The 27,470-nt window shown below is 40.5% G+C and overlaps 1 protein-coding gene across 1 annotated transcript in view; it reads left to right on the forward strand.

Moving 5' to 3' along the window:
- Positions 1 to 12,830: 12,830 nt before the first annotated feature.
- LOC142143299 (uncharacterized) overlaps positions 12,831 to 27,470 on the forward strand; it is an 86,013-nt gene continuing 71,373 nt past the window's right edge. Inside the window, exons 1-3 of the mRNA XM_075201024.1 lie at positions 12,831 to 12,905; positions 13,305 to 13,375; positions 19,625 to 19,663. Of these exons, the coding sequence (XP_075057125.1) occupies positions 13,306 to 13,375; positions 19,625 to 19,663 (109 nt within the window). The 5' untranslated portion in view covers positions 12,831 to 12,905; position 13,305. The remainder of the gene's footprint in view (positions 12,906 to 13,304; positions 13,376 to 19,624; positions 19,664 to 27,470) is intronic.

Consider the following 27,470-nt stretch of genomic DNA (forward strand, 5'->3'; position numbering starts at 1 on the left):
TTGCAGTCCTACCTGTACGGACGGGACTTTACGGTAATCACAGATCACAACCCTCTCAGCTGGTTGCACAGGGTGGCTGGGGACAATGGGAAGTTGCTCCGGTGGAGTCTGACCCTCCAGCAATACACTTTCACTGTCCCATAGATGGATTATCCCGTCAGAACGAAAGCCTTGTGTCAGGTGAGCAGGGAAAATCATCATGTAGGTAACAATTTCCCTGCCACCCTCTAGAACGGGGAGGTGTCATGTGCAAGCTCATTTTTAGGCATAAATCTGCAAATATATGTTTGTGAATTCATTCCTAGAAATAGTGTCACCTGGCTCTCAGAGAAGCTGTTAGATCAATGGGTTTTGTTTATGTTAAACTACCCAGAGGGGGCTGGTAGATAAGAGTAGCACCTTGTACCATTTATGGCAGGACCCAAATGTGAAAGCCTTTGAGGATATTTCTTTCAAGACAATGAAATCTAACACATGTTTGGGAGGAACCAGACATGCCGACTGCAGAGACCGGGTTGTATGTTAATGACAGATTCAAGCTGAATAGGTTCACAGGAAAATATCATATAATTTTCTCCAATTTCATACCTACCAGAGGCATGTGTGGTATGCAGAGGAAGGGAAACCTATGACATGTTGTGTGGAGGTAAAATCATGTTTGTAAGTCATACTGGTGAAAAGTTAGGACAGAGTGACAAAAACCTGATTTAAAGGTTTTTCTACAGCAGAATCATAAAACCCTAATTTGCATTCTATAGTCCTGTTTGTTCTGATCTCACAGGAAGGGGGGCTGTGGGCCCTGCAGCTTGGTTTTATAACTGTAGTGTAAATGTAAGTTGGTTGTTCACTCTTGGGGAGTCAATTTGAGATTGAATAGGGTCCCATTTTTCCTGCTTCTCCCAGCACCAGATACTTGATTATAAGTGAGGTATCAATTCTGTGTTTTATCCTTTTTATTTTATAAGAAACAATTGCGTTATATTTGTATGACTTTTTTATTAACTGTTTTATCTTAAGCATTGTGGATGTATATTACATATTAAATTACACTTAATAAGTTCAAGTCTCTGTGTTCTTACGAATTCACGCGACAGTTTGGACGCTACATAATTGAAACGGAGAGAACCTTGTGGTTTATGTGAACTCTGATTAAAGTAAATTGTGTTGGATTAATGTTAGGGAGAACCGAAGGCTTCCTAAATAAGTGTGTCAGCTCTTCGCAGAAAAACCCTTGCTGGTGGCATAGTTGGTACCACAAAGCTAGTGTGTGACATAGATAGGGAAGGATTTAGTCATTTCAGACAGACCAGGAGGTTGTATTTTTGGTTAACCCTGTGTCACACACACGTCACGCAGGCTCAGGTGAGTGCTGTTCGTGACAAATACTTGATAACTTTATTTTTACACTGAAATTTAAAGTGAATCTAGGACATGTCCTATCCCAACTATAAATCTGTCCTCACATTTTAAATGTACCTCCCCCTCTCATGCAACATGGTTTTGCTCAGGTGCAAAAATACTCTTTCTGCTTTGCTTTCCTTAATGACTCAGGCCCAATGTGACATGTAGAGATGATTGATCTAATTTGTCAGAATGTTAAATGAATGGATTCTTAAGTTTGGAAAAACTTGATTGATTTGTGATCCTGCACATCTTCCTCACTGTTCTACATTGTCCTACACAGCTCACTGTTCTCCATGCCCTTCACAAATTACTGTCCTACACACCTCACTGTCCTGCTCAACTCACTGTCCCCACTGCCCTACACAGCTCATGGTCCTACACAGCTTACTATCCTCACTGCCCTTCAAAACTCACTGCACCCACTGTACAACACATCTCACTGTCCCTACTAACCTATATACCTCACTTTTCTACACATTTCACTGTCCCTCTTTTCCTGCACAGCTCACTGTCCTCACTGTCCCACAGAGTTCACTGTCTTCAATGTCCTAAACACCTTACTGTTCTATGTTCTCCATGCCCTACACAAATCATTGCCCTATACAGATCTCTGTTCTTACTGTCCTACATAGCTCACTGCCCTTCTGTCTGACACACCTCACTGTAGTACAAATCTCACTGTTCTACACATCACACTGCCTCTACTATCCTACACACCACACTGTTCTACACATATAACTATCCTACAAAACTCCCTGTCCCCACTGATACTATACAATTAAATAAGTCAGTTAACGGTGCAATCTCTGTCTTGTAGAATGTTATAAAATTCACCGCTAAGGCCATCAGGACCTGGAGATTTAAAAGATTTCAGGATTTTAACCACCTTGACAACTTCTTCAGTGATGATTGGTGAAATCAAGGATTCTGCCTGCAAGTGTGCAAGTTCGGGTAAAGTGATCGATTTCTAGGGGTCTGCACCGGCCACTTTTAGTGTTTTGGGTTTTGGGTTCTGATTTGTTTTGCCAAAACACCTGGCGAAAGGTTTTGGTTCTGATTTATTTTTAAAAAGCATAAAAAGTGCTAAAATCCAGTTTTTTGTTTTTTTTTCACTCCTACGCTATTAACTTCAATAACATTCAATAACAATCATTTCCACTAATTTCCAGTCTATTCTGAACACCTCACAATATTGTTTTTAGTCCAAAACATTGCACCGAGGTAGCTTTCTGGACTGCGTAGTGGAGTGGCCCCGGTACCCAATTTGGTACCGGGGCCACAATACCTCCTCCAACTGGTCTGAATTCCACTGCACAGATGGCTGCTCCTACATCCTCTGCAGCATATAGAGGGTGGAGTCACCTCTTCCCGTACAGTGATGGGAAGGTCAGGCTTCGCAACCACCAACACCCTTGGACTCGCCTTGGGGATTTGTGATAATGTCTCTTTAGAAGGCAGAGTTGTTTGCTGTGTTGTTGCTGACAGCATAACTCTCTTAAATTTTTTGGAGGGGGTGGGAGGAGGAGGGCTTAGATCCTTGGGTGAAGCTGAACCACTAGTCCTGAACACGGGCCAGGGCCTAAGCCGTTCCTTGCCACTCCGTGTCGTAAATGGCACATTGGCAAGTTTACGTTTCTCCTCAGATGTTTTTAATTTCCTTTTTTTGGTAATTTTTGTGAACTTTGGGTTTTTGGATTTTACATGCCCTGTACTAGGAGATTGGGCATCGGCCCTGGCAGACGACGTTGATGGCATTTCATCGTCTATGTCATGACTAGTGGCAGCAGCTTCAGCATTAGGAGGAAGTGGGTCTTGATCTTTCCCTACTTTATCCTCCAAATTTTGGTCTCCATTATATGTAGCACACGTTGTATTACAGTACTATTTTTTAAATACTGCTGGAACAGTGAACAATCTTTAATAGATTGCAGTATTAATGTTTCTGTACTGCAAGAAAGAACAGTGAACAATTTTTAACAGATTGCAGTATTAATGTTTCTGTACTGCAAGAAAGAACAGTGAACAATTTTTAATAGATTGCAGTATTAATGTTTCTGCACTGCAAGAATTTTTTTTATACTTCTTTGATTTTTTTTTATATTTTTTTGTATATATTTTTTTTTTATATTTTTTTTGAAGATTTTTTAATACTTTTAAAATAACTATGCACTTAGCAGAACAAAGCACAGGACAAAAGCACCACTGTACTCAGGAGCACAGAGCACAGGACAAAAGCACCACTGGACTCAGCAAGTACAGAGCACTGACATCCGAGTCTTGCTAGATCCGACGCGAGACTTGGATGTCATAGCCTCGGTTTGGCTTCGTTTGGCGCCCGGAAGTTCCCGAACAGTACTCGGATCCCCACTGTTCGGGTGGGCTCGGATTAGCGGAATCCGAGCCTGCTCATCCTTATCGATTTACAAAAGTAGTTTTTAAATTCATAATCAATTGGGATCTGGGAATAAAGCCTGGTATAGAAGGCCTGTAGAGCCTCAATTATCTCTGTTCCACTATATTTGAGTTCTCAGTTTTGATCCTGTAAGGACGTTATTGTAGGGTGTGGCCTAGTCCCATAGAATAGATTCGATAGTAACCTGCTGCTTTTATATCCAAAACTATAAAATGCTAATTTATTTGCAGCTATTTGCTTGTCACCTTGTTATTACATGACATTGTCAGAATGAATCTGTTTCTGGCGGTAATGGGTGTGATGAAAAAAGGTATTAATATCACCTCAACCGGTCTGCACCTCGTTTCCCACAAAGTGTGGACTATAAAAGCCGTTACTTGCAGACTAGTCCATTGTCTTATCTTCTGAAAAAAAATGATTATTGTCCACCAAATTCTTGTATGAATGTACATCACACCAGAGGGTCTTTGTTTAGATAGATGACTACATAATATTTTAAATGTAATGTCTCTAGATTGTGACCTCCCTTGTTTAAAGAGATTCTACTGCATAACCACAGAACAATACTGTCGAAATTGTATAATTGGATGAACGAAAGTATATTGGTTAATATTGTTTTATTGGCCGATTGCACTCAGTTTGCCACGCTACACGTGGCATACGGCGATCGCACAGTAAAATACTCACGCACACACTCGCATGACAACATTTAGTTATTTATGTTATTCATATTCATATTGGATCCATTACACAGTAATTTATGAGCAGACAGTATTTGGTTTATTATTAGTTTATATATTATGATTATATGTACACTTTAGTGTTATCTAAGGTTCAGGTTATGGGAAATGTGTCATGTCTGATATCATACTAATCCCCTAATTATCAGCAGCTGTCCGGTTCCATCACCGAAGAGATCGCATATTGCATACTCTAGTTATTGATGTTAGGGAATAAATAGCCAGAGTGATATCAGAATGTAAAATGCTAATGAATTCATTGTAACTGGAGCACATCCCCTGGAGAGACGACCCCCACCTTTGGATTGCTTAGATTGAATCAGCCTATGACCTGTTTACCCTGGAACCACCCTTGTCTGGACCTAGAGAAGCAAGCTACGTCATCTCTATTGTTCACTCTATAGCACTGTACTGTATATATAATCATGGCTGCACCCCCACGGCCCTCAGTCTTCACTGATCACAGTATTCAAACAGATATACTGTCCACTGGGTCCCGTGGGTGCGCAGCGAGCGCATGCGATAGCAGTGGTATGTATTTATCTTTTGGTATTGGCTGTACTGTACTGTATCCTAATATAATAATGTGTTGAATTGTTGACTATTTACATCTGCTAAAAGAAATCACTTTGTGCGTTAGAAACACAATACAATCGCCTATTCAATGCTTATTTGAAAACAATAGAATTACTTTAATAATACCTGTCCCTAATTATATCAAGAGTGACTCAACTGCTATCTCTTTGTCTGCATGTTTACCACAGAAAAGGACCTATCAGTCAGGTCCTCAAACTCCTGCCATTAAATGACAGCTCTTCACAGCAGCAAACTGGCATTTATTTCCCAGTGGTAGCTAAAATGAGGCTGATGTTGAGATCTAGGTCTCTGCCAGGAGACAGGGATGTGACAATCGGTCCTTGGAGTTCTGTCTTTGTCCTGATCTACCTCTCCAGGTCTTGGGGAGCCATGTGTCCGCCAACAGCGGAGTGACAGGGACTCAGGACCACTACCTTACTGGTAGCATCAAAGGAGAGAGGGGGAGAAGCTTGGAGGGAGAGACAGCAGTCCCTGGGAGTGACCAGGATACTGGTGAGGTGTTTTCCTTATACCCTGTATGTTGTCTGTGCTGACTGTAGTATTATTTGTTGCAGGTTATTATTTAAATATTATTATTGCTGTTTGGTGCTACCATTGCATTAACTAAAGCTATTTATTATTTTTTGGATATTTGCTGGGTGATTTTGAACCTTGCATAGTCCACCTGTGCAGCACAGAATGAAAATTAAGCCCGGTGTCATCACAATTGGGCCCTATTCTCGAGTGTGGGTCGTGATTTAAATTTTGTGAAGCAGCCAGTCAAATCTGGTTGTGCTGTCAAATACATGTCTTGTTGATCTGACCACACTATATGTAATTTATAAGGGGGCGTATAAATTACATATAGTGTATTTGGTACCAGCAATGGTAACATCCACAATGATATAATGTCCCTCTGCATCTATCACTTTCTGGATTTCTGTTTATAAACCTTTTCGCATCATAATCACCACTCCTCTGGTGTCCGTGGGGATAGTCCTGGACACAGCGCCGGTGCTAGGGTTCACAGCGCCATAGGCAAAATAACGCCGCCGCTCGCTCACCGCCCGCCCCCCCCCCGCTCACCGCACACCAGATAAAAGAATAATTAATTAAATGTTACTTACCTTTTCTTATTCTAGCTGCTCCTCGTGATGCATGCTGAGAGGGGAGGGGAGAACTCAGAGACGCCGCCGGACAGACTATCACATGATCACTGACATGTGACTAGTGTGAGATGGAAAAACAGCGCCGCGGCACCCCGCCGCCGCTGCCCTTCTCTCCTGAACCGCTGACTAGATTAGAAAATCTAGTCAGCGGCGCCCTGCAGGTCCCGGCGCACTAGGCAACTGCCTAAGGTTGCCTAATTGGAGCACCGGGCCTGCCTGGACAGCATGTTAAATAAAGTCCCTGGATGTTATCTCCCATGGAGCTAATAGTACAGAAAAAAATTCAATTTGTAAAGGATAGTACATAAATGTAGTTACTGCTAATACTGACAAAGCCAAACATTGAGCTAGTGTAAATTTGTAATAATATGTAATTTTTAAAATTTGTCCCCGATGAGGCAATAGATCTCTTATATCTGGGGCCGCACTCATATGTGAGTATGTAGATTTGCTCACATCTGAAATTTGCTCCTGTTTGTGACTGGAGAGGAGGAACGGGGTAATCAAGGGGCGTTCTAACAAAAGGGTGGATTCGTGTAGTTGTGAACCATGGCAGACTGTGATGAGACCTGGTACTAATATCACCTCAACCAGTCTGCACCTCGTTTCCCACAAAGCGTGGACTATAAAAACATACTTTTCCTAGCCTTCTGGTTCCCTATATTTGTCAAACATATTTAAACCTATATATATTCTATTTGTAAGACATTAATATGCTGACAGCCCAGGCAAAAGGATTATTGTCCACCAGTCCTGTATGAATGTACATCACACCAGGGGTCTCATGTGTTAAGATAGGGAAATGGTCCACAGATAGAGCTCTATGTTTAATTACAGAGAACTGCATGGTGAATTTACATGTAATGTGTCTGGGTTGGGATCTCTCCTGTTTAAACAAACTCTGCTGTATAGCCACAGAACAATACCTGTCCTTAATTATATCAAGAGTGGCTCATATGCTATCCCTTTGTCTGTTTACCTGTGAAAAGGTAAACACAGAAAAAGACCAATCAGGCAGGTCCTGGAACACCTGAGAAGGTCATTTATGGCTTTAAAAGAGAGCTCCAGAGAACTACTAATGGGCATTGAGGAGTAATAGCTGAAGTCAAGGCCTCTGTCTTTGTCCTGACAGGAAAGGGACAATCGGTCCTTGGAGTACGCCCGTTGCCCTGATCTACCTCTCCAGGTCTTGGGGAGCTTGTAGCGGAGTGACAGTAACTCAGGGCCGCTACCTTACTGGTAGCCTTAAAGGAGAGAGGGGGAGAAGCTTGGATGGATAGACAGCAGTCCCTGAGAGTGACTAGGATACTGGTGAGGTGTTTTCATTATACCCTATGTCACGGTCGTCTGTATTTCTTGATCTGATTCGGGACCCTTGGGCCTAGCTGGAGCAGGACTGAAACAGAACCTAGCAGCCTGAATGATCTTCCTGCTCATGTTCTTGCTGAATGTAGAATAAAGCAGGGGAATGAGCAGTCTGGAAATGCTGACAGGAACAGAGCACTTAGTAATGCAGACAGGAACAGAGCACTTAGTAATGCAGACAGGAACAGAGCACTTAGTAATGCAGACAGGAACAGAGCACTTAGTAATGCAGACAGGAACACTGGAACCTGGAGCCAAAAACTATCCTCTGGAGAGAAGTGTTTTGTTCTGGCAATGAACAGATCTCAGCAGCAGGTTTAAATAGGGTGTCCCAAACAACTATTGGCTGATCAGTTCATGTGATCACAGCTTCTGAATCTGGTTGGTCTGGAATGATCACCTGACTGCATCCAAGATGGCCGCACCCATGCAGCAGAATAAACAGTATGTGTTTGTTTACAAACGGAGGTGTGGAGAACGGGAATGCTGCAGATGACCAGAAGGGACCCAGGTAGCCGTGATATGACAGTGGTGGATGAGGTAAGTGCGGCTAAGATCCCGATGTGGGACACCCTGTATGTTGTCTGTGCTAACTGTAGTCTTATTTGTTGCAGGGTATTATTTAAAGACATTTATTGCTGTTTGGTGCTACCATTTTGTTAAATAAAAATAATTATTTTGTTATGAATATTTTCCTTGGTGATTTGGAGCCTTGGACAGGTACCGGGTAGGTCAGCTATGCGGCTCAGAACGATACAAGTCGGTATCATCACACAGACATAGAAACACATATGTGTGTCTGAGGACTGGTACAAATACAATCTGATGATGATGACGTCACCAGCACTCGCTGACCGCTTCTGATTGGTTGATTCACTGCGGAAGCTGGTAGATTGTGTCTATATAATGAGTGAATATTTTAGTAAGTTTTTGTTTCTGTACACGAGAAGAGGTTTACCTGCTAGATTTGGGAATTTTCTTCTAATTTTATTCAAACATAATAAGAAATGTTTGTTTGAAAATATAAGATTATAAAACCGGGTGTAGGTGTATCTGATGTACTCCTGGCACATACACTACGGGTACAGCTATATGCATCTTGTGACCTGTCCAACGATACACACCATTGTGGTTTTATAGTGACTGCAATATCTGTGCTGAAACTCTGCATGAGCTCCCTATAATACTTGTCCTGTTACATGTGAACATTATGTGAATTCTATCATCTCTTCATTTTATCTTTGTTTTGCCTGTGTTGGTGTCTTGCACGTTTGTTTTATAGATTTTGTAATTGTTTATAAGGGGTTCATGTAGATTTCAGGACCACCACTTGTATGAATTGATGAGCGTACTTTGCCTTTTTAATTCATGTGTTTGTAATTATCAAGTGTATTCCTGATGGGGAACTGTTGTGTTATTCCACACTTTTGGTAGTATTTTGTGTTGTTTCATTGCTCTTATTGCTGTGTTTGTTTGCCGTAAGACCACTCAGTCACCAGATCTGACCCAACTGAGATATTCCGGTAAAAATATATTTCCCACCATCCTCAAAAGGGCATCAGTTGTGGCAGAATACTGCTGCAGCACATCCAGATAGTGGTAGACTCGGTGCCACGGTGCATAGAGGCAGTAATGGCCGCACCAGGTGGCCCTACACAATATTATATATTTATATATAAAAATATATGATATATATATTATCAATCTTCATGATGGAGTTTCCATTCTTATCCACCACCTCAATATAATATATTAATATCATGACTCTGTATAGAGGATTGTTAATCTGTAATCTGTGCCCTTCATATAGCTGTTCTCAGGAACTCTAGGTATTTATCATGAGCAATGTGTCAATATTTAATCTGTGTCTGTTTTTATAACTTACTGTATAATTACCCCTGTCACTGGCCCAGGGTATGACGGTAATAATAGACAGCTGTCAATATGTCCTCATCAGTTACTGTCACAGGTGGGGGCAATGTATGTTATATCTCTGTACCTTGTTATATGTGACGACTTCTATCATACGTCCCCTCCCTTCTGTAAATAGTCTTAATGTTAATCTTTAATCTGTTTTACTCAAATAACATTTTACTGGAATTATTTGTAGTTACTTTGAGCAGCGCTGCAATATTTTATCTGTGTGTAAATGTATAGATCAGAACCACTACTATTTGCACACTACTGTCAATGACCCAAAGTATGACTGTAACATGATATACATTATAATACTGCATCATCAGTGACTGGTATAGGTGGGGGTAATGAATGACATTGTGCAATCTTACTTGTGCTGTATATATAGAGGCTTGTACATTACAGATCACTTGTGAGACTCTCTAGGACACAAGAACAGAGAACCAGATACAGCCAGGTGAGTATGGAAGATATCATACAACTAATTGTAGAATATTGTGGGTGTAGAATATTCAGACTGACATTATTTAAGTATCTGATACACTAATTATTAAGGATGAGCGCACTCAGATTCCTGGAATCCGAGCCCCCCCGAACATTGCGGATCCGAGTGAGATCCGAGCACTGTCCGGGTATTCCCGCAGATTCCGAAACTTAAAACAAGGCTCTGAGTCATAATCCCGCTGTCGGATCTCGCGATACTCGGATTCTTTAAATTCCCCGCTTGCCGCCGACATCTTCACTCGGGCATTGATCAGGGAAGAGGGAGGGTGTGTTAGGTGGTCCTCTGTCCTGCTATTTCTCGTGCTGTGCTGTGCTCTGTCCTGCTGAGTCCAGTGGTGCATTAGTCCAGTGCTCTGTCCTTGCTGAGTCCAGCAGTGCGTTTTGTCCTGTGCTTTGTTCTGCTAAGTGCATATTTATTTTAAAAGTATTAAAAATTCTTCCATAAAAAGAAAAAAAAAGAAAAATTCTACAGAAATCCTTTTAAATTAATATACAAAAAAAAATAAAAAATGTCCTTGCTGAGTCCAGTGGAGCATCAGTCCAGTGCTGTGTCCTTGCTGAGTCCAGTGGTGCATCAGTCCAGTGCTCTGTCCTTGCTGAGTCCAGTGGTGCATCAGTCCAGTGCTCTGTCCTTGCTGAGTCCAGTGGTGCATCAGTCCAGTGCTCTGTCCTTGCTGAGTCCAGCGGTGCTTTTGTCCTGTGCTTTGTTTTGCTAAGTGCATCTTTATTTTAAAAGTATTAAAAAATCTTCCCAAAAAATTATAATTCGACAAAAATCCTTTTAAAAAAATATAAAAAAATATTCTAAAAAGTCTAAAAAAAATTATTGCAGTCCATTAACATTAATACTGCAATCTATTAAAAAATGTTCACTGTTCTTGCAGTATTTAAAAAATAGTACTGTAATACAACGTGTGCTGCATATAATGGAGTACCAAAATTTGGGGGATAAAGTAGGGAAAGATCAAGACCCACTTCCTCCTAATGCTGAAGCTGCTGCCACTAGTCATGACATAGACGATGAAATGCCATCAACGTCGTCTGCCAAGGCCGATGCCCAATCTCCTTGTAGAGGGCATGTAAAATCCAAAAACCCAATCCAAAAAATGGTGGAGGATTATTTTTCTGACGCCATCCAAATAGACATGTCAGACAGTCCATATTGTTACTGGCAGGAAAAAAAGGCAGTTTGGAAGCCCCTGTACAAACTGGCTCTATTTTACCTGAGTTGTCCCCCCTCCAGTGTGTACTCGGAAAGAGTTTTTAGTGCAGCGGGGAACCTGGTCAGTGAGCGGCGAAGGAGGTTGCTTCCTCACAACGTTGAAAAAATGATGTTCATAAAAATGAATGATCAATTCCTCAATGAAGTACAGCACTGCCCTCCAGATACTACAGAGGGACCTGTGGTTGTGGAGTCCAGCGGGGACGAATTGATAATGTGTGAGGAGGAGGAAGTACACACTGTAGGGGGAGAGGAATCAGAGGTTGAGGATGAGGACGACATCTTGCCTCAGTAGAGCCTGTTTAGTCTGTACAGGGAGAGATGAATAGCTTTTTTTGGTGTGGGGGCCCAAACAAACCAATCATTTCAGCCACAGTAGTTTGGTAGGCCCTGTCGCTGAAATGATTGGTTTGTTAAAGTGTGCATGTCCTATTTCAACAACATAAGGGTGGGTGTGAGGGCCCAAGGACAATTCCATCTTGCAACTATTTTTTTGGCATTATGTGACCATTCAACAGTCATTTGCCATGAGCACAAAGTAAAACAAAATTAAAACAAATTAAACCAAAAGTACAATATAACTTAGAAACACTACACTTGAAAGCTTGAGCCTTTAAATTAAAAAGTCACTCTTCATTGCATGAAGATTTGCAACAGGGACAGTTTTTTTGTTCACAAAGTCAACAAATAACACTTTGACCCTGTCTGTCTTTGACATACTTGATGGGATCTCAATGATGAATGCTCAGTACCATGGTTGGAGGAGGTATTGTGGCCCCGGTACCAAATTGGGTACCGGGCCCACTCCACTACGCAGTCCAGAAAGCTACCTCGGTGCAACGTTTTGGACTAAAAAGAATATTGAGAGGTGTTCAGAATAGACTGGAAATTAGTGGAAATGATTGTTATTGAATGTTATTGAGGTTAATAATAGCGTAGGAGTGGAAAAAAAACAAAAAAATGGATTTTAGTGCTTTTTATGCTTTTCTAAATATAAATCAGAACCCAAAACCCGAAATCAGAACCAAAACCTTTCCTCAGGTGTTTTGGCAAAACAAATCAGAACCCAAAACCTCAAGCTAATCAGAACCCAAAACCAAAACCCAAAACACTAAAAGTGCCTGGTGCACACCCTTACTAATTATGAAGACAGCAACAAAGACATTTAGGACATTCATATATATTATATATTCGCATCTATTAAAAGGAGATTTTAATCTAGATTTCAAAGCAAAGTGGAGATTTTTTAAATGATTTTTGACATTTTAAAAACAGTAGATTTACCAGTTTGTTTATTTCTTCCAAAGTATAAAGTTGTGAGAGTATAATATAATATAATATAATATAATATAATATAATATGAATATAATCGGAATTGTCTTCCGGTCAGGTTGTGATTTGCAGCTATAGGGAGCAGGTGGAGACACTAATTGTGCAGTATCCTCAGAATAAGGATAAGATAAATGACTGTGGATGATATAATAAACCTGTGACTTCTTAGCACGCTACGGATAGTGCTCTCTGGATGGAGTAGAATCACTTCAGGTCATCATCATTCCTACAGATAAACAGAGATACAAAGCAGTAATTCATGTGTAAGACCTTCAAACACATCTTTATTTACACAGTGGGTAAAAACGTTATAACTTATCCGGATCTCCAAGTCATTGTGACGCTGCGGATGTCTTACTCCGTCCTGATGGTGGCCCAGAATGGAAGTCACTGTGTCAGGAGAAGCTTATCCCCCGTCACACACATTGATGGTAGTAGGGGCAGATGGGGTAAGAGAGTGACATACACCCTGCTTGTGTCATATTGCCCTCAGTATATACCCCTTAGTGTGCAGCATTCTACATGTAACCTGTCTGTGTGACAGAGAAAGGGACTCTGATAATTAGGAAATATAAATTACACAACAACTATGTCAAGAGAATTTATATGGAATGAAATTACTTTACTGTCTAGTTACAGCTTCTGGCTTATTTCATCTACAGAATGTACTTTCTACTCACTATCGCCCTCCTGTGGATAGTGTCCTGTACTGCTGATACACACATTGAGGGAGGTGAGTAAGCTCCGTAGTAATTGTTTCCATCAATGTAACATGCGATGTGCACCGGCGACTTTTGAAGTCTCGTGTTTTGTGTTTTGGATCCGGATTTTCGTTATTTTTGGGGTTCGGATTTGTCTCGCAAAACACTTGACGAAAGGTCTCGGTTCGGATTTAAGGTTTTGGATTCGGATTTTTTTGGAAAAAAACATAAAAAGTTTAAAAATCAAATTTTTGGGCTTATTTTCACTCCTAGGCTATTATTAACCTCAATAACATTCAATAACAAGCATTTCCACTAATTTACAGTGTATTCTGAACACCTCACAATATAGTTATTAGTCCAAAACGTTGCAACAAGGTATCTTTCTGGACTGCGTAGAGGAGTGGTCCCCACAATATATATTAAAAACCCTGAACTTTTATGATTCGCACCAATAATTGTACCTGGACTGCGTAGAGGAGTGGGTCACGACAATATCTATTAAAAACCCTGAACTTTTATGAATCGCACCAATAAATGTACCTGGACTGCGTATAGGAGTGGGTCACCACAAGATATATTAAAAACCCTGAACTTTTATGATTCGCACCAATAAATGTACCTGGACTGCGTAGAGGAGTGGGTCACCACAATATATCTTAAAAACCCTGAACTTTTATGAATCGCACCAATAAATGTACCTGGACTGCGTAGAGGAGTGGGTCACCACAATATATTAAAAACCCTGAACTTTTATGAATCGCACCAATAAATGTACCTGGACTGCGTAGAGGAGTGGGTCACCACAATATATATTAAAAACCCTGAACTTTTATGATTCGCACCAATAAATGTACCTGGACTGCGTAGAGGAGTGGGTCACCACAAGATATATTAAAAACCCTGAACTTTTATGATTCGCACCAATAAATGTATCTGGACTGCGTAGAGGAGTGGGTCACCACAATATCTATTAAAAACCCTGAACTTTTATGAATCGCACCAATAAATGTACCTGGACTGCGTATAGGAGTGGGTCACCACAAGATATATTAAAAACCCTGAACTTTTATGATTCGCACCAATAAATGTACCTGGACTGCGTAGAGGAGTGGGTCACCACAATATCTATTAAAAACCCTGAACTTTTATGAATCGCACCAATAAATGTACCTGGACTGCCTAGAGGAGTGGGCACTGGGCACCACAATAAAATATATAAAAAACCTTCAACAGGTCTGCATTACACTACACATACGGCTGCTCCTCCATCCTCTCCATCATATACATGTTGGAGTTTTAGCGTGTGACAACCTCTTGTTTTTGATAATGTCAGTGCATTTTGAATATTTTTCAATTTGCCCCACACCACTGAATGAACTTTATCTATGATACGCATCTATCTATCTTGACTGCGTAGTGTGGTGGCCCCGGTACACAATTTGGTACCGAGGCCACAATATAATTAAAAAACCCTCCACGTGTCAGAATTCCACCAAAAAAGGGTATGGACTGCGTAGTGTGGTGGCCCCGGTACACAATTTGGTACCGAGGCCACAATATAATTAAAAAATTGGGCATCAACAGTCAACGTTGTTTAATATCTGATACACCTCTATCTGGACTGCATAGTGGAGTGGCCCCGGTACCCAATTTGGTACCGGGGCCACAATACCTCCTCCAAACATGGTACAGACAATTCGTCATTGAGATCCCATCAAGTATGTTAAAGACAGACAGGGTCGAAGTGTTATTCGTTGACTTTGTAAACCCAAAAAACTGTCCCTGTTGCACATAGTCGTGCAATGAAGACTGACTTTTTCATTTAAAGGCACGATCTTTCAAGTGTAGTGTTTGTAAGTCTAAGTCATATTATACTTTTGGTAAAATTGGTTTATTTTGTTCCTCTTTATGGTAATTAGTCATAGAATTAAAGTATGAAATAGAATTAAAGTATGAAATAGAATTAAAGTATTAAATAGAATTAAAGTATGAAATAGAATTAAAGTATGAAATAGAGTGGTATAGAGTTGTAGTGTGGTATAGATAGAGTGGTCCACACAATATAATAATAAAACCCTCAACTGGTCTGAATTCCACCAAACAAGTATCTGGACTGCGTAGTGTGGTGGCCCCGGTACACAATTTGGTACCGAGGCCACAATATAATTAAAAAACCCTCCACGTGTCAGAATTCCACCAAACAAGTATCTGGACTGCATAGTGGGGTGGCCCCGGTACCCAATTTGATACCGGGGCCACAATACCTCCTCCAAACATGGTACAGACAATTCGTCATTGAGATCCCATCAAGTATGTTAAAGACAGACAGGGTCGAAGTGTTATTCGTTGACTTTGTAAACCCAAAAAACTGTCCCTGTTGCACATAGTCGTGCAATGAAGACTGACTTTTTCATTTAAAGGCACGATCTTTCAAGTGTAGTGTTTGTAAGTCTAAGTCATATTATACTTTTGGTAAAATTGGTTTATTTTGTTCCTCTTTATGGTAATTAGTCATAGAATTAAAGTATGAAATAGAATTAAAGTATGAAATAGAGTGGTATAGAGTTGTAGTGTGGTATAGATAGAGTGGTCCACACAATATAATAATAAAACCCTCAACTGGTCTGAATTCCACCAAACAAGTATCTGGACTGCGTAGTGTGGTGGCCCCGGTACACAATTTGGTACCGAGGCCACAATATAATTAAAAAATTGGGCATCAACTGTCACCGTTGTTTAATATCTGATACACCTAAATATGGACTGCACAGTGGAGTGGCCCCGGTAGTAAATTTGGTGCCGGGGCCACAATACCTCCATCAACCCTCTAAATCCCACTCCATTGATGGCGGACACCGGGCGCACGTCTAACACCAACATTGCAGTTACAGCCGCAGTTATACGCTTTGCAATAGGGTGACTACTATCGTATTTTGTGGTCATGGCAAACGACTGTTGGACGGTCAATTGTTTTGTGAAAGACTTAGCGGTCTTACGACTTCCCCTCTGGGAAGATGACCGACTAACAGCAGCAACAGCAGCAGTGGCAGTAGTAGGCGTACCGCTGCAGGATTCCTCGGATGAATCCCGTATTGAGGAGGACTCAGTCTGGCTGCTGACTTGGGCTGCAGGACTGAATCTGATGGAGATTGTGGAGGAAGTTGACGAGGAGGGTGTTGCTGGTGTGTATCCAACTGGACCACGGGATTTAGGTGTCCCTGTACCGATGAGAGTCCTAGCCCCAGTTCCTGAACTAACCACTGAACTATGAAGGTTATTCAGGTGACGTATAAGGGAGGATGTTCCTAGGTGGGCAAGATCCTTACCCCTGCTTATTTGAGCTTTACATAAGCTACATATGGCCATACATTGGTTGTCTGGATTTGGATAAAAATAACTCCAGACCGAAGAGGTGCATTTTTTGGTCTTCTGACCAGGCATGACGATGGGCTTTTTCATCCCATGGACATCAGCTGTTTCCCCCCCTGGTGCCTCATTTACAATAACCACATCACCATCCTCATCATCAAGTTCCTCCACAGCGCCAGCTACATCATCAATAGCCTCCTCCCGAGCCACCTCTTCCCGTACAGTGATGGGAAGGTCAGGCTTGACAACCACCAACATCCTTGGACTCGCCTTGTGGATTTGTGATAATTTCTCTTTAGAAGGCAGAGTTGTTTGCTGTTTTGTTGCTGACAGCATAACTCTCTTCAATTTTTTGTAGGGGGGGGGAGGAGGAGGAGGGCTAAGATCCGTGGGTGAAGCTGAACCACTAGTCATGAACACGGGCCAGGGCCTAAGCCGTTCCTTGCCACTCCGTGTCGTAAATGGCATATTGGCAACTTTACGTTTCTCCTCAGATGATTTTAAGTTTCTCTTTTTGCTACTTTTTCTTAACTTGGGCTTTTTGGATTTTACATGCCCGGTACTACGAGATTGGGCATCGGGCTTGGAAGACGACGTTGATGGCATTTCATCGTCTATGTCATGACTAGTGGCAGCAGCTTCAGCATTAGGAGGAAGTGGGTCTTGATCTTTCCCTACTTTATCCTCCAAATTTTGGTACTCCATTATATGTAGCACAAGATACTGCAGAATGTGTGAACTTGGTAATATTGCAGTACCAATGGACTTATACTGCTGGATTGGTTTTGCAAATTTGGTTATAATTATTATATATTTTTTTTTTTTTTAATTTTTTTTTTTTTTTTACTTTTTTTTTTTTTTTTTAAAAACTTGGGAATAATGGGGAAATAACTATGCCCTTAGAAGCACAGAGCACAGGACACAGCACCACTGGACTGAACAGGACACGGCACAGGACCCAGCAGCACTACGGAACTCAGCAGGACAGAGCACAGGACACAGCACCACTGGACTGATACTGCAGAATGTGTGAACTTTGTAATATTGCAGTACCAATGGACTTATACTGCTGGATTGGTTTTGCAAATTTGGTTATAATTATTATATATTTTTTTTTTTTTTTTAATTTTTTATTATTTTTTACTTTTTTTTTATTTTTTAAAAACTTGGGAATAATGGGGAAATAACTATGCCCTTAGAAGCACAGAGCACAGGACACAGCACCACTGGACTGAACAGGACACGGCACAGGACCCAGCAGCACTACGGAACTCAGCAGGACAGAGCACAGGACACAGCACCACTGGACTGATACTGCAGAATGTGTGAACTTTGTAATATTGCAGTACCAATGGACTTATACTGCTGGATTGGTTTTGCAAATTTGGTTATAATTATATATTTTTTTTTTTTAATTTTTAATTGTAATTTTTTTTTTACTTTTTTTTTATTTTTTAAAAACTTGGGAATAATGGGGAAATAACTATGCCCTTAGAAGCACAGAGCACAGGACACAGCACCACTGGACTGAACAGGACACGGCACAGGACCCAGCAGCACTACGGAACTCAGCAGGACAGAGCACAGGACACAGCACCACTGGACTGATACTGCAGAATGTGTAAACTTTGTAATATTGCAGTACCACTGGACTTTTACTGCTGAATGTGTGAACTTGGTAATATTGCAGTACCAATGGGCTTATACTGCAGGATTGGTTGTGCAAATTTTGTGGTAATTAAAAAAAATTAAATTAGTTTTTGGTATTTTTTTAAATAACTTTTTTTTATTTTTTTAAACACAGGGGAATATTGGGGAAATAACTATGCCCTTAGAAGCACAGAGCACAGGACACAGCACCACTGGACTGAACAGGACACAGCACAGGACCCAGCAGCACCACTGACCTCAGAAGGACAGAGCACAGCACACAGCACCACTGGACTGATACTGCAGAACACAACACAGCACAGCACAGCACAGCACAGCACAGCACAGCACAGAACTAAACAGCACAGCACAGAACTAAACAGCACAGCACGAGATCTACCAGGACAGAGGACCACCTAACACACCCTCCCTCTACCCTGATCAATGCCCGAGTGAAGATGGCGGCGACTAGCGGGGAATTTATAGGATCCGAGTATCGCGAGATCCGACAACGGGATTATGAGTCAGAGCCTCAGTTTCAGATTTGAATTTGGCGCCAATACCCGGATCTGTCTCGGATCCGACTCGGATCGGCAACGTTCGGGTGGGCTCGGATTTCATAAATCCGAGTGCGCTCATCCCTAAATGTAACATGTATAATATTAAAGGAAAAGCAGTATAAATGTTACAATGAAAACCGTGTCCCTAAGCAGCGCTAATCCATAATCCATCTTCTCTTCAGTGTTGTCCAAACAGTCCATGTTGATTGGGTCGTTGTGTAGTGACCTGTTCAGATAGAAAACCACTTAGATGATTATTGATAAAGGTCTTCATGGTAGTCGTTATAGAAGTGTAAATCTCACAATATTGCCGTTGTGTTACCATGACAACTACACCACACTAAGGGGTATATTTTCTAAACTGTGGGATTGAAAAAGTAGAGATGTTGCCTATAGCAACCAATTTAGATTCTAGTTATCATTTATTTAGTACATTCTACAAAATGACAGCTAGAATCTCATTGTTTGCTATAGGCAACATCTTCATTTCTATAAACCAGTATCTTCATAAATTTACCCCGTAGACTTATTTTAATATTAAGGAATATTTTCTGATCATTCTGTTTCCTTTTCAGCCTTTAGTAAACAGATATTTCCCAGAGTTTTTACAATATTTTGCAATTCATTGAACTTGCTGACAGAGGTTTTGAGATATTGATTTCACTTCCTGACAACTTAATGTTTCTTATTTCTTTGCAGATAACATAGGACGTTATTCTTTTGGTGACCAATGTATCTGTAAGTCTATTTATTATATATGTCAGAGAACATGTAAAATTATTGTGAGACTATTAATCAGGATCCCAAACCATGTAACCTAACAAGTGCTACACTTTGTATTACGTAAGATAGATAATTATACTTATCTTTCATTTATAAGGCACCACAAGGTTTCTGCAGTGTTGTACATAGAGGGTTACATAACAAAATGACTAAATATAAAAAGTACAAAAGTGGTAAAATGAAATAAAGACATATAACAAATTTACAAAATAATTTCATTTAAACCCACAAAATTACATAATTACATATGAACAACACTAGGACAGAGGGTCCTGCTTGTGAGAGCTTCTAGAGGGGATTGGTGGACACAGGGAGGATGATACTGAGTGGTGGGTGATGCGGAGGTGGGAGAGTTAGGAGAGGGCTGGTAGGCTTGAATGAAAAGATGAGTTTTAAGGACACATATTAAGTCTTGGAGTCTGATGGATGGTCTAATTGGCCATGGGAAAGAGAACCAAAGATTGGGAGCAGTGCAGGAGAAATCCTGAAGGTGGGAGTGGGAAGAGGTAATGATGGTCACTGACAGTAGAGTGGGCGGCAGGGAGTGTATCTAGTAATGAGGTTGTACATGTCGGGCAGGAGGAGTGACTGAGGGCTGTGTCGGTGAGGGTAAGGAGACAGGGGCCAGTCTAGTAGAGGGGGGGACAGAGGTCGAGCAGCGAGAGAGTAAATGAGTCATGCGACAGTGTAGAGGGCGGAATGAATTGGGGAGAGATGGGAGAAAGGAGCCAGAGAGAAGGTTATATTAATTAATGCCAGAAATAACCAGTGAGTGGATGAGAGTTTATTTACATCCAAGGGGAGAAAGGGCCGAATCCTGGAGATATTACAGGATTGGGAAAGGGACTGAATATAGGAGGTGAAGTAGAGGGAGGAGTCCAGGATGACACCCAGGAAGTGGACTTGTGGAATAGGGGGAGGTGAAGGACCTTGGATGGGGAAGGGGGAGGAATTTCTAACTTAGATATGTCCAGTTTAAGACAAGAATACACAAAATGTATCCTGCGCTGGGCTTACTACTCCCAGAGCCAATCGCAAATCACTGCTGTAGACAAAGGGATATTGCTAAATCCCACCGTAAGCAAATACACGCTAGCGTACAGCGCTGAAAATTGTAACTTTGGAAGTAGAAGTAAATGTTATCTATAAAAATGGTCAAACTAAGGCAGTGTCCAAACAATGATGTCAATCAGGAATAGTTTGTTGTATAAAAATTAGACATTTATTAAAAAAAAAATTAGCAACCTTAAATAATATAACAATGGTATTATTTAACTAATAATAACAATTATAATAACAATAACAATGCTAAAAATAACAAGAATCAAAGTAATAATAATAATAATAATAATAATAATAATAATAATAATAATAATTGCAGTAATATTCAGACTCGTGGTATCTTGAATGAGAAAGTGATAATATCACTGAGTTCACTTTGTGGAGCAATAGAGTCTTTATAAGAGAACATTGAAGGTAAAATGATTTTCCTTAATTGTATGTCAGTATCTGGGAATACCCCTGAGGACGGCTTTCGGGGGCCCCAAAATAATGTTGCATAATCTGTGTGTTCAGTATTGTCATCAGCATTGTTATATCGTCTGGTTTTGGAGAAAATGCTTAAATATTTCAGACAGATACAGATATCCGGGAGTCTCCATTTTTTGCATAGTATTTATGTGTTATGAGGATTGGAGCATGATCTGAAATGATAATATATTTGATAAAGGTATTCTTTACCTTGTAAAATAGATGCGTTGAAGCTCATAGATGGTCAGTCCGGTACTGGGTAGGATGCAGATGTGAATATAAGGTGCAGTCCCTCTGTAGAGGGTGGTGGAGACGCGATGGGTCTACTGAGTCTAAGGGTTACATTTATCAAGCCGCAGTTTTGAAACAGTGGAGATGTTGCTATAGCAACCAATCAGATTCTAGCTATCATTTAGTTACTACATTCTATAAAATGACAGCTAGAATCTGATTGGTTGCTGTAGGCAACATCTCCACTGTTTCAGAACCACAGCTTGATACATTTACCTCCAAGTGTGCTGTGAGGAGAGATATGTTATTAGGTGAGGTGATGTGTCATGGGTTACTGACCTCTGATTTATCCACGGATGGATCACTGACTGAACTGAAGTCCTCTCCAGTTATGAAGCTTTGTCCTCCCCATTCTGGAATGTTTTGACAGATATCTGTGAAAATACAATGATTAGGTTGGTTGGAAACATACAGGTTAAGTATTGTTAATATGATGGATATATCTGATAGGATAAATCTGTCTTCTGGGTCAAGAAACTGCTTATCAATAGAATATGTGAGTGATTTATTAATTAAAATTGCAGTTCCTTATTTTTGGTTAATATAAGGGGGTGAGACACAAATGTCATTTCCAGGAGGAAATAATTATAAGGATATTTTTACAAATAAAATATGCAATAGCGAATCTGTGACCACAAAACAGCAGTGAGGCTTAAATAATTTAACGCAACTTATTAGCACATAAAAACAGTGCAAATAACAAATATGTGTAAAACACAATGCTGTGTCAATCACATGTGGAATATTGCAAACTATATACAACTACTATAACACATGGAAAAACCCCATAGAAAATGTAATAATTTAACTAGGTTATACAATACAATATGTGGGCTGTCAATCAAAGTGGGAGATCACTTTCTTTGTCTCTGACTGGATGATTTAGTCCGTCTATGTTCCAAGAGATAATATTAAGAAAACGTAGTAGTTTTACCATCATGGCAATGATTTGTTGTACTGGTAATAGTGGTATTATCCACGTCCAATCATTAGGGTGGTATTTCATGAATGAAGTGTCTTGATAGGGCTCCACTTCGTCCCAGCAAGCGGAGTGAAGTTGTCCTAGGATGAGGCTGATTTGTGGTATCGGGTGAGCAAATTAAATTTACAATTAAAACATAATTTGAAAAGTCAAAACAAATAATTTGATGCCATTATAGAGTCGTTTGTATACAAGGATAGAGTGGAATAGATAAAGTATTGGCAATCCCCTCTAATGTGGTACCATTTGTTGCTCAATGTATTTCTTAGTTTTTATTGGGTTATCGAAGATGGTAACTTTTCCATTTTGAACAATTCTTAATTTTTATTTGCAAACAAAAGTAAAAATTGTATTGTGTTTTCAAAGAGTTCCATTATTTTTATTATTATTATTAATTTTTATTTATAGGGCGCCACTAGGTGTCCGTAGCGCCTTACAGGGACAAACAAAATTACAATACAAGGTGAGACAGCACAGTACAGTAAACGGTAATCACAGTAACTCAGTAAGCTCAGGGCACAGCTAGAGAGGTGGGGGAGAGGAGAGGGGTAGGACCGCCAACAGCGGCACCTAGGAGGGAGTGCACGGAAGAGAGGGAGACCCCCAGGGGGAAGAGGAGGGAGCGAGAGGGAACGGGGGAAGGGGGTCCTTGAGGAGGAGGCAGGGAAGCTGGCGAGCAGAGTTAAAAGTGGTGAAGACAGGAGGAGAGAAGACCCTGCTCAAAGGAGCGTACAATCTAAGGGGTGGGGTAGACTGACAGAGAGACACAGGGGAGAGAGGGAGAGAAGGAGGAACGGAGGCAGATAAGTGAAGGGGAATGAAGGGGAAGAGTCAGAAGAAAAGGTAGGAAGTTAAGTGGGAAACTAGAAAGCTTCAAGAAAAAGGTGGGTTTTTAAAGCCCATTTGAAACTGGACAGATTAAAGTTCCATCCAACTATCCCCTAATCTGTGCACCTTCAAACAGGCACTTAAAACTCATCTGTTCCTCAAAGCCTACCAGCCTCCCACCTAACCATCTCTCCATGTTCTCTTCCCCTATCCCCTTACTAATTCCAATTGTGCTAGATCTCCTCCACTGACTCCCCATTGTGTCTCCTGTCTGTTTGTCCTCCCTTTAGGATGTAATCTCTTACAAGCAGGGCCCTCTTCCCTCCTGTGTCTCTACCTATTCGTCTCCACCAACATCACTGTGCTAGCTATGTTTGTAGCTATTGAAGTACTGGTATTTTTTGCTCACTGTTCTGTACTGTTTTACTCTGTATGGTTCACTGTCTGTCTTCTGTACGGCGCTGCGGAAGTCTTGTGGCGCCCTATAAGTAAAGAGACATAATAATAATAATAATAATTAATAAAGAGTTGTTTGCAGATGGAACTAAACTCTCTGCATTTGGTGGTGACAATATTGGAAAAAATCTTTAAAATTTATAGTTTTTCACCTTGGTAATTGATATTTGGAGTCCTCCTATAATTATCTAGCACTTTGGTTTTATTGGTGGATTTAGGATTCTCATAATCACTAATCTAGGGCTGTTAGAATGTTTTAGTTTGTCTGGGTCAATCCCGTGTGCCCTTTCAGTGGTGAATAGGTTACCTTTCGTATTAATTGTTAGCTGTTGAGGAAGCCAGGTGATAAGGAGGGAAGTCAATTTATGGCCTTTGACGGACTCCGGCATTCCTATAATTCTTAGGTTATTATGCCTACTGTGGATTTCTAGGTCTTCAATTATTTTAGCATAAGTATTGAGTGATTTTGATTGTGATTCTATGGTACATTTAGTTGTGTGATGTTTGTTTTCAATAGTTGTGATTCTCTGTTCAGATTCATCGAGGTGTCTAATGTGGTGATTGAGTTATGTCAAAACTGAATGTAGAGATTATTTGAGGCTGACTAGTGGTTCATCTAGTAATGGGCCAAGAACCGCAGAAATATCTGCTGGTTTCATTTTAGCAGTTTTAGTAGGTTTTGTGGATCTGTGGTTTGTCAATAAACCTTGTTGAGAGATGGATCGATCAGAGTCTTTAGGCTGTAAGCTTGGGCAGTCTTCTAGTGTGATAGCGGATAAGGATTTTTTTGTTTATAAATGAGATTTAATCAGGAATTTCTCCACTGCACTCCATTCTACCTTGCAGATGTAAGATAAGTGATGCTGGCTGACATAAGGCTTAAAGAGGGGTTCATCACAAATGATGAAAGATTTTAGCTTACATATTTAGATAGAGAAAAGAGATTATCAGTGTTTCACTATCTTTGTAGTGAAAATTTCTTGTGTCACATTACAGTTAGTCAGAGTTCGTATAAACAGCAGGCGTCCAAGGCAGTCGTGGCTCTTATATATATATATATATATAAGGTTCCCACTTCTATGTAGGGTATTTTGTTCTCTTTCTCCAGGAGAGTTGAACATGTAGAGTCTCCGCTAGATGATATGGTAGTGAGGGTGATTATATAGGGTGACTGGTAAATGTGTAAAGAAATTACTGGACAAGGGAGGTGCTCCCAGCGTAGTAGGACTCAGATTGGTGGTTTGAAGCAGAGGAGAGTTGTGCGGTCACATTGAGGGGGAGTTTGGGTGGTCAGTAATGCCAATAGTTAATGTGATCATTAGACAATATTAATAAATTAGTAGACACTGACCCTAGAGACAAATAAGGTCCAGGTGCTTTTACATGGACAGGGGATCACCTATACAAATTTGGTTATTTAGAGCCCTCTGATGGAGAAAGGTGACTGTGTGTCTCCTATCATTTATCTGTGGATTGTGTAAAGTAAAAGAGAATAAATATTTATAAATCTCCCAGACAGATCTATTGTGGGATCAGTGAAGAGATAGGAGGGAGCCCTTTAGAGGTTTTCCCACTTAGGTCAGGGTACTTTGAGTGTTAACAGTTATTCACTGCCGAGCACAAGCTGTTGGAGCTTCCCGTGGTAAGTCAGCCAATAACGGGAGTACGAGTCCCCCTGAGGTAGAGTTGGGTTATTATTGAGATGAATAATTAAGATTTACTTGCAATGCTTGTACCAGGAAGGAGAGTGCTTGGAGACAGTATCCTGATGGTGTTTAGCTGGTGAAGTAGGTTGGGAGATCCTGTCAATTAGTGGTGTTGGAGCCATGTGGAAGCAGATCGCTGCAACACATATGCAGGAGACCATTTCATTGTGTTGGAGACCAGAATATCTTAAGGGGTGGTCTGAGGTGAGTGGAGGAGGTAAGTGTTCCGATTTTCGGTGTCCGTTCCAGTTTGGGGGATGTGAAGATAAGCAGTTAGCACTATGTGTAGTATGCAGAGAGTCTCCGTGGCTCACTCAGAGGAAAGATAGTATCTGACTTTCACTTTTCTTTTTGATGATGACTTGATTGGTGCTGTAGTAAAAAGAATTCTGCTTGCCCAAGAGACCAGCGATGAGCCTCTGTTAAGGAGTTCCAATGAGGAAACCCAGCGACAGGTATTTTGAACTGGGAGGTGGAACTAAATAGTATGGGAGAGCGGGTTGCTAGGCCCCAAAATCAATTATCTTCTTTTCAGAGTGTAAATTTCTTTAAATATTTAAATAAATGTTTTGGTGATATTTAGACCATTCACAAGACTTCAGCTCTAACACCACAACCAATGGCACAAGCCTTATATCACAAATGCCCAGCCTGTCCCAGATACAGCAATCTGAACAGCTGTCCGTGACTGGCGTCACCTTAGCCACTTAGCAATAAATACACCTTTTCTGCCACCACAAAGGAATTATTATGGTGTCCTTATGTTCACCAAAATCACTTATTAATGCTTCACACTTAAATCACATATACGTGTAGCATGAGCCTCACTGGGCTTTGTATGCTCACATTGATTCACGGAAAGTATGCTAGATTAAATATGTTTAATCTGAAAAATGTTTCCAAGGCTTAGTTGCAAGAAGGTAATAAACAGACATACAATAGGTTTGCACAGATGAGTTTCAGAAAATAAAATAGGAAATCAAACCAGAATCCCTACATACAAGTTCAAGAATTGGCGTGTGAGGAGTACACATTGAGAAGAATGACACATTTCACTCGTGGTAGACCCTCCTCAAAGAAATAGACAATCTGATGTCTGAAACAAGGGATTTTTAAACTATTTCTTGTTGGGGTCTTCACTCCCCACCGTAGGAATTTTATTTTTCACTTAAGTTAGATGAATGCCCAAAATGACACAGAGTTTTCCCCAAAGTAAATTATCTATCACTAAGATATATGTTTGGGCACCTCAGAGAATCTCTCACCTCTGATCTCCCTGCCTGGCTAAGCCTAACTCCTCTGCATACACAAACTACTCAGAGATCTGCCTCTGGGCCTGGCTAATTTCAAAAGACCATTGACACTTGCCTAGGTCAGACTCAGGACAGTTAACAAAATAAACTTTGAAAGGTTACATGAAATATTCAGAATGTTATACATAAATTCAACAGAAAATAACAATCAGTCATTAGATATATTACATAATCTAAACAATGATATTATGAGAAATTATTAAAGTTGGATAATTAAGGGATTATTACACCTTTTACAAACAAATTTTGGTCACCACTTAAGGTTTTTAATTTTGCACATATTTCCTTTGTTATACTTTCATCACACTATATGCTTTTAATATTTCACTAATTTATGTCTGAAATATGAAGCATTAATAATAAGGTTATGTTCTTATAGACAATTCTAATCCAGGAATGAACATGATCATGATATAGGTGTCAGTGGCCTGCAGTGCCTTTTATATACTCTTCTGTATCCAACTCTAGTCTTTTAGTTGTATGAATATTTTACTTATTACCCAGAGAACCGGCTTTCTCACGAGTGTTGTATGACTTGGGGTTGTGCTTACACAGTGATCTTTAAGGCCTGGGTAACAGAATCAGGTTGCAGTTTCTCCTAGTGCTTACTCATCTGTATTAATGATGACTGTATGAGAGAGGGGCCTGCACTGTAC

Source organism: Mixophyes fleayi, chromosome 3, assembly GCF_038048845.1.
Source record: "Mixophyes fleayi isolate aMixFle1 chromosome 3, aMixFle1.hap1, whole genome shotgun sequence".
In the NCBI taxonomy this organism is placed as follows: Eukaryota; Metazoa; Chordata; class Amphibia; order Anura; family Limnodynastidae; genus Mixophyes; species Mixophyes fleayi.